At 34.5% G+C, this 8,413-nt stretch overlaps 1 protein-coding gene across 1 annotated transcript; it reads right to left on the minus strand.

The window, feature by feature from the left end:
- Positions 1 to 1,300: 1,300 nt before the first annotated feature.
- LOC105983995 (olfactory receptor 52E1-like) lies at positions 1,301 to 2,251 on the minus strand. Its single transcript, XM_013014037.1, has one exon. The coding sequence runs from the start codon at positions 2,249 to 2,251 to the stop codon at positions 1,301 to 1,303; it is 951 nt and encodes a 316-aa protein (XP_012869491.1).
- Positions 2,252 to 8,413: the final 6,162 nt, after the last annotated feature.

An 8,413-nucleotide genomic window follows, 5' to 3' on the forward strand; every position in this document is an offset into this window, starting at 1 on the left:
TTCTAGTCACATATTGAAATCCAGTCTTGTAAATGTGGCTCAAGAATATAAAACATCTACTTAGCAGGTAGAGACACAGGAGATTTTCTCTGATAAACTTAGAAGATACCATATCTAGAAAAAATCTCTCAAAGCAAAAGAACTGATAGTGTAGCTTAGTAGTGGATTGTGCCTGACTACTGGCGGTATAAACTTATTGATAAAGCACTTAATGTGAGGAAGTAATTCCAATCTTAGTACTTCCCTGAAAAAATACTTATCCTAATCTGATGCTAATATTAATATGCAAAATTCATGTTAAATGCATCTGTTTCAATATTCATCAAAATACATAGCAAGCAATCAATTACACTAAATTAAAGACGAACCATATTAGTGATGTACTTATGTATTTACTCAGTCATGAAATATTTTGCTGAAAATACTGAAGAAAATTATGAGCATATTTGCATTTATGTAATTTTTGTTTTATTTTACTTAACACTGTCACCTTTTCTTGTTCTTATACTTTATTAGCTATGGAAATTAGTTTGATACAGTTATTAAGATTATTCTTCCTCACTCACACTGTTCATTCCCTTTTTCTCCTCATGTTGGCTAGGTGATGTCCTGAAACACACTGTACACAAACTCAATAAAGTCCATGTCTTTGTAAACACGTTTCTAAAATTCTGTACATGTTACATTGGGCAAAATTAGAATGAGTTTGTGCTCTGTTTATGCAGGTGCTGGGCATGGTGATCTGTTTAGACAGAAGAACTTAACTTTGTCCTATTTCCTCTTTACATTTCACCAGGAACATGTCTTTTCTATATCATTCTAAACTATACACTGCCTCAGTTTCCTCCTCAATAAAAAGGAATAGGAAATAAACAGTACTTACTTCTTATTGCTTCTAGAAGAATTCAGAGATTTAACACAAAGTTATATAAATTGTATATAGTCCAATATATATATATAATATACATAGATATGCACACAGATATGCTACATACACTAGTAAATTTATATCATATAAATATATATTATTATGCTTACCAGTTTTATCAACTTCAATTACCTATTTATCTGAGTCTCATTTTATTCATTATGTCATTGCTGAAAGTTTGATGTGTGGTTGGAACTGACCTTACATTCAATTCTTCAGGAGAAATTTTTACTCATTTTGTCTTACTAATATAAATGGAAAATCTGAATATAGCTTACAATGTGTTCCCAGAGATTGTAATGCTGTGTTGAGAGTAAAAATTGAGATTTATTTTTATCTTCAAGCTTCTTACTCTCTCATTTTCAAATTCTGTCATTTCTTTCTAAAAACCATAACGACCCTCTCCCTGATCTGCTTAGTTCTGACACCATAAATGACTGGGTTGAGTGCAGGTGGGATGACAACATAAAAGTTGGCGAGAAGAATATGGATGTATTGAGGAACGTTTCTGCCAAAACGGTGGGTCATGAAGGAGAAAAATGCAGGTGTGTAGAAGGCCAGCATGACACAGACATGGGAGCCACAGGTACTGAGGGACTTGAGTCGGGCATCACTGGAAGGAAGGCGAAAGACCGCACGGAGAATCTGGACATAGGAGAGGACAATGGCTAAAAGACCAAACACCAGGATAGAGATGGCAAATAGACCATAGATAATGTTCACCTTGATGCTGGCACAAGCCAGACGAGCAAGGCCCATGTGCTCACAGTACGTATGGGGGATGACCTGATGGCCACAGAAAGGCAGTCTTAGGATGAGCAGAACAAAAGGAATGGCAAACAAGAAAGGCAGCAGAAGGACGATCAGCGCTATGACGGACACCACCTTATTGGTCAGCACCAGTGTGTAGCGAAGAGGGTTACAGATGGCCACATAGCGATCATAAGCCATGGCCAAAAGCACAGCTGACTCCATGCCAGTACACAGGTGGATGAAGAACATCTGGATGAGGCAGCCTTCAAATGTGATTTCTCTCAGGTCAAACCAGAAGATGCCCAGCATTTTGGGGACAGTGGATGTGGACAGGCCCAGGTCAATCGAGGATAGAATGGCCAGGAAGTAGAACATGGGCTGATGGAGACTGTGTTCAGACTGGATTACAAATAAAATTGTGATGTTTCCCAGAAGAGCCGTCAAGTACACGACACAAAATGGAAAACCAATCCATACGTGCACATCTTCTAGACCAGGAATTCCTCGGAGAAGAAAAGCATGAGGATGAAACTCTGTATTATTATGAGAAACCATGCTTCTCTGGGCCATCACAGCTACACATGTCATCTTTCAGGTGCGTACAGCTTTTTCTGTCCAATATCAGTGATTTCCTAGTGTGTTACATAAAAACATGCTTTAACTTTCCTACTAACCAAATCTATCATGATGTGCCTCACCCGAATAAATAAATTTGTCCTTTGTGTTTCTTTTCAACAACCTAATCATATTAACTATATTATTTTCACTCATATCTAAAATATTATTAGATTTTTATCAAAGTTTGATACCACATACAAATACATGAAGGCTAAAATGTTAACATATATTTTCATCTTGATCTGAAGCAAGAACCATTCTGACTTGCACTTGTCTGCTGAGTTTGCACAAAATCCCTGTAAAAATTCCAAACAATCGGACGAAGCTGCTCACACCTCTTTCATCAGAAATGACAGAATTGACCACAGAGTGACTGTGTCCATTCAGCAATTATATTGTAATCATGTATGTGATTGGCCTAAATGGCTTTTATCAATATATTTTACAATTCATTTGTTGAAATTTGGATAAAAGAAATTATAAGTTTGATTGTTAACAATATTAGAAATAGATATCGTCTAAGTGCATGATATCATATTCAGAACTTAATCATCTTATGTGGTATTTTCATAGAAAAGGTGTAGTAGGAGGTTTTCATGCCTATGAACATAATTATATGTTGATAGTGTCTTGATGCTTAAAGTAAAATGTAGGATATATGTATAGTCAGTAATTTTTGTTTCACTATCATATAAAGATCTGTCTACCACAATTTTGCTGCTTTTCTCCAAAATATTTATTCTCAGGGTAAAGCATTAAAAATGTCTACAGTTTTTCCTTTTGGATTTTTCCCACTCTTACAATCTTTAGGATGTCCACCAATAGGGGAATAAAATGGGTCTAAATTGACAGATATATTCCACCAATAAGAACATTGTAATTAAACATTTGGATAAACATTGAAGAATAAAGTTCTAGAGTTACTAATTTTGAAATGGCATTATAAGGTGTTAAATGAAAGGTTCCTATATAATGTATTTAATTAAAAATAATAGCTGTCTTTCTTTTATGTATAAGCTTTTTATGTATAAGCTATCTATCAGATACAGGCATTTTATAGATATTTTAATATAGATATTTTAATAGAATAGTGGATTTAAATATTGCTCTTAGCCAGGTGCAAGTGGCTCACATCTGTAATTCTAGCTACTGAGGAGGCTGAGACCTGAGTATCATACTTCCAAGCCAGTTGAAGCAGGAAAGTCCACGAGACTCTTATCATCTGCAATAAATTAACCAGAAAAACCCAGAGGTGGTACTATGGCTCAAGTGGTAGAGCACTAGTCTTGAGCACAAAGAGGCTCAGGGATAGTACCCAGGTCTAGAGTTCAAGCCACAGAAACAACAACAACACCAAAAATGAATATTCTTTTTAGCTGTGTCTGATTTTTGGAATTTAGTATTTGTTTTGTATCAGACACTGTGCCAAGATCAATATTTGGAATCATTTGTAAATCTTAACAAGAATGCAGAATTCTGTTAGAATATATATAATATATATAATTTCACTTCCATAAGTTCCCATAGCAATTAGACTTATTGCCACAATTATGAAGAAGACAGACAAGGCTAAATGAGAATTACAACCTCTTACTAACACATTTGGAAACTACCAGAATGAAAAGTTTTGATTCAAATCCATGCTTGGTACAATTTATCATACAGCCTCCTAAATATTTAACAAATTTCTTCAGATAAGTATTTATGAATTGATTAATTTATTTTTAAATGAGTTTTTTATTGTGAAAATACCATACAGAGAGGTTACAATTACATGAGCAAGTTAATGAGTGCATTGTTGCCTCCTCCTTTGTTTTTCCCCTACCATCCCTGCCCTCCCATCTCCACGACTACCCTCCCTGTCCCCCCACCCTCCCCCCCACCCCCACGCCAAAGTCGTAAAGTTTATTTTTTGACATAGCATCTTGTACATCTCATTGTTGCAATGGGCTCATCTGTATCCCTATTTAAACAATTTGTTTTTTCCCTTCCCCTCCACAAAGTATACCAACATCAAATACAGTGAAAATGGGGAAGCAACATTCAAAGCAACAAAAAAATCACCTTATAAATACGTTAGAAACAATAGCAAAAAAAACCCTCAATGTTGTTTTGATTTGCATTTCTTTTATGGCTACAGAGGTTGAGCATTTCTTCATGTGTCTATTGGCCATCCTTCTTTCCTCTTCAGAGAAGTTTCTCTTTAACTCTTTAGCCCACTTATTTACTAGGCAATTGTTTCTTTGAAGATTTGTTTTTGGGAGATTTAAATTTTTCAGTTCCAGGTATATTTTAGATATGAGAGCCTTGTCTGTTGTATGGCTAGTGAAGATTTTCTCCCAATCCGTGGGCTTTCTATTGATCTTGCTAGCTATGTCCTTTGCCATGCAGAAGCTCTGCAATTTCAAGCAATCCCATGAAATTTGTTGTGTTTCTGGGTCCTTATTAAGAAAATTTCGGCCTGTGCTAAGGAGACCTAGAGTTTCTCCTATTCCATCCTGTAATGTTTTCAGGGTGTCTGCTTGACTTTGAGGTCTTTGATCCATTTGGAGTTGATTCTGGTGATATGTAAGGATCTAGCTTTAGTTTTCTACAAGTGATTAACAAATTTGCCAGCACCATTTACTGAAGAGGCTGTCTTTCTTCCATTCTATTTTTTTACTCCCTTATCGAAGATTAGATGGCTATAGGTCTGTGGGTTCATTTCTGGGTGTTCAAACCAGTGTTTTCTCCTGCTTTCTCTCCCCCCTCCTCCAAGTTGTAAAGTTCATTTCCAACATATTGCCTAGTGAGTATCTCTGTTGCATTGATTTACCCTTTGTTCTATTGTTTCTCTGATTCTCTTTCCCTTTCCTAACTCAGATAAGCTTATATACAAGACAAAGGGTACGTAAATCAGAAACAGTGATCATAAAGAATAAGCCAGAAGAGAAAAAAATGAAAGACAAAAGAAATAACTGCAAATAGTACATTAAAAGCAAAAATAAAAGAAAGTCAAAACAAAATGACCACAAGACTTCTTCTTGTTTCCACACCGTGGAGATCATTTCAATTAGCATCATTTTATATTGTCATGTGTACATAGCTATTGAACTATTGTGAACCTCTGCTAGGACTATCCTAGGCATATGCTAATTACTATAAATGAAGAAAAACATGGAGCCTATGTTTCTTTGGGTCTGGCTTACTTAATATGATTTTTCCAAGTCTCCATTTCCTTTCAAATGGGAAGATGTCATTCTTTCTGATGGAAGCATAGAATTCCATTGTGTATATAGCAATTTTTTGATCTATTCATCTATTTAGGGGCATCTTGGTTGATTCCATATCTTAGATATGATAAATAATTTTGCAGTGAATGTGGTTGTGCTGGTAGCTTTAGAGTGGCCTTGTTTGTGGTATTTTGGGTAAATTCCCTGGAAGGAGATTGCTGGGTCATAGGGGAGTTCTATGCTTAGTATTTTGAGGAACTTGGCTTTGAAGCCCATAGTCTAAAGTTCATGTCCAAAGTCCAAAGTTCATACCCAAGACCACCCAGCTAATAAGATGTGCCAACTATTTTCAAGAGGTCACAATTGACTACACATTGATCTGTCAATACATCCCAAATCTAGTTACTTTCCATTTATGCAAAGCCATAGAGATGGTCACAGTACACTAGGCATAATTAGGTGCCCCTATAAGTAATAAACACCTTCCACATTCATCTGGCCTGTATCTGTTATCAGCACTACCGGATTTGACTTTCAAAAAAGTGGTTTCTTCAGTGTCTACTATACTAGGTTATCACAATGGTCTAAGTTTGTGTGTGTGAGAGAGTAAGACACAGAAACAACTATAAAATATGACCTTCACAAGTACCATATCCGGTTTTTTTTAATATCAGGCTTGCCTTTCTGCCTAAATCACTGAGTTTATCTCAGGAGGAACATGTTATGTACAACTCCTCTGAGAAGGCAAACTGGATCAACTGTGCAGGGACTGATAGTCTCTGAGAATTGAGTCAAGCCACTTAGAGCTTTAATTCACAGCTACCTCATGAAATCTCTGAGAATTTATTTTAGGTACACATCCATACTTAGGAAGATTGTCTCAACCTCTGCCTTTTACATTTATTAACTTTCTCTAAATATTTGACTCATGTTTCCTTTTATTTGGGAAATACAATTTTTTTCAAATATATCCAGCTCTCCTTCAGTTTTCTGACTTAATAGTTACCATCATTTCTTTGTGTAATTATCTGTTATGTAGTATCATGATGAATTCTGATGTACTTTCAACATTTGATTGTCTCTTTTTTAGTCTGTTTCTACATTATGCCATAGCCAAAAGATGAAGGAAATTTCTCTGAAGCTAAATAATTCATTTCAGTTTTATCTTATAGAACAGTTGTCTATATATTAGTTGCTCAAATTCTTGACTTACTATAAAAAGTGAACACCCCAAAGGACTCATGTACTTTCTAAAAAAATAAAGCAAGCAAATTAAACATTATATTAATAATAATACTTTTTCTTGATTCATAGTGATTTTACTCTTACCTAATTTTTATGGAATTGTGAAATTCTTACCTTTACCTTGTTTAATAGCCAGTTTTTCTTATTGCTACTAAATGTATTGTGTGTTATTTATATGTATAATTATGACATAATTTGTTCCATGGGTTTTAATGTGTTCAAGTTGTGCGTTTTTATTTAATCAGCTGAGAAAGAAGACAGTTTCTAGTCACATATTGAAATCCAGTCTTGTAAATGTGGCTCAAGAATATAAAACATCTACTTAGCAGGTAGAGACACAGGAGATTTTCTCTGATAAACTTAGAAGATACCATATCTAGAAAAAATCTCTCAAAGCAAAAGAACTGATAGTGTAGCTTAGTAGTGGATTGTGCCTGACTACTGGCGGTATAAACTTATTGATAAAGCACTTAATGTGAGGAAGTAATTCCAATCTTAGTACTTCCCTGAAAAAATACTTATCCTAATCTGATGCTAATATTAATATGCAAAATTCATGTTAAATGCATCTGTTTCAATATTCATCAAAATACATAGCAAGCAATCAATTACACTAAATTAAAGACGAACCATATTAGTGATGTACTTATGTATTTACTCAGTCATGAAATATTTTGCTGAAAATACTGAAGAAAATTATGAGCATATTTGCATTTATGTAATTTTTGTTTTATTTTACTTAACACTGTCACCTTTTCTTGTTCTTATACTTTATTAGCTATGGAAATTAGTTTGATACAGTTATTAAGATTATTCTTCCTCACTCACACTGTTCATTCCCTTTTTCTCCTCATGTTGGCTAGGTGATGTCCTGAAACACACTGTACACAAACTCAATAAAGTCCATGTCTTTGTAAACACGTTTCTAAAATTCTGTACATGTTACATTGGGCAAAATTAGAATGAGTTTGTGCTCTGTTTATGCAGGTGCTGGGCATGGTGATCTGTTTAGACAGAAGAACTTAACTTTGTCCTATTTCCTCTTTACATTTCACCAGGAACATGTCTTTTCTATATCATTCTAAACTATACACTGCCTCAGTTTCCTCCTCAATAAAAAGGAATAGGAAATAAACAGTACTTACTTCTTATTGCTTCTAGAAGAATTCAGAGATTTAACACAAAGTTATATAAATTGTATATAGTCCAATATATATATATAATATACATAGATATGCACACAGATATGCTACATACACTAGTAAATTTATATCATATAAATATATATTATTATGCTTACCAGTTTTATCAACTTCAATTACCTATTTATCTGAGTCTCATTTTATTCATTATGTCATTGCTGAAAGTTTGATGTGTGGTTGGAACTGACCTTACATTCAATTCTTCAGGAGAAATTTTTACTCATTTTGTCTTACTAATATAAATGGAAAATCTGAATATAGCTTACAATGTGTTCCCAGAGATTGTAATGCTGTGTTGAGAGTAAAAATTGAGATTTATTTTTATCTTCAAGCTTCTTACTCTCTCATTTTCAAATTCTGTCATTTCTTTCTAAAAACCATAACGACCCTCTCCCTGATCTGCTTAGTTCTGACACCATAAATGACTGGGTTGAGTGCAGGTGGGATGACAACAT

This window comes from Dipodomys ordii, unplaced genomic scaffold, assembly GCF_000151885.1.
Source record: "Dipodomys ordii isolate 6190 unplaced genomic scaffold, Dord_2.0 Scaffold22, whole genome shotgun sequence".
Lineage (NCBI taxonomy): Eukaryota > Metazoa > Chordata > Mammalia > Rodentia > Heteromyidae > Dipodomys > Dipodomys ordii.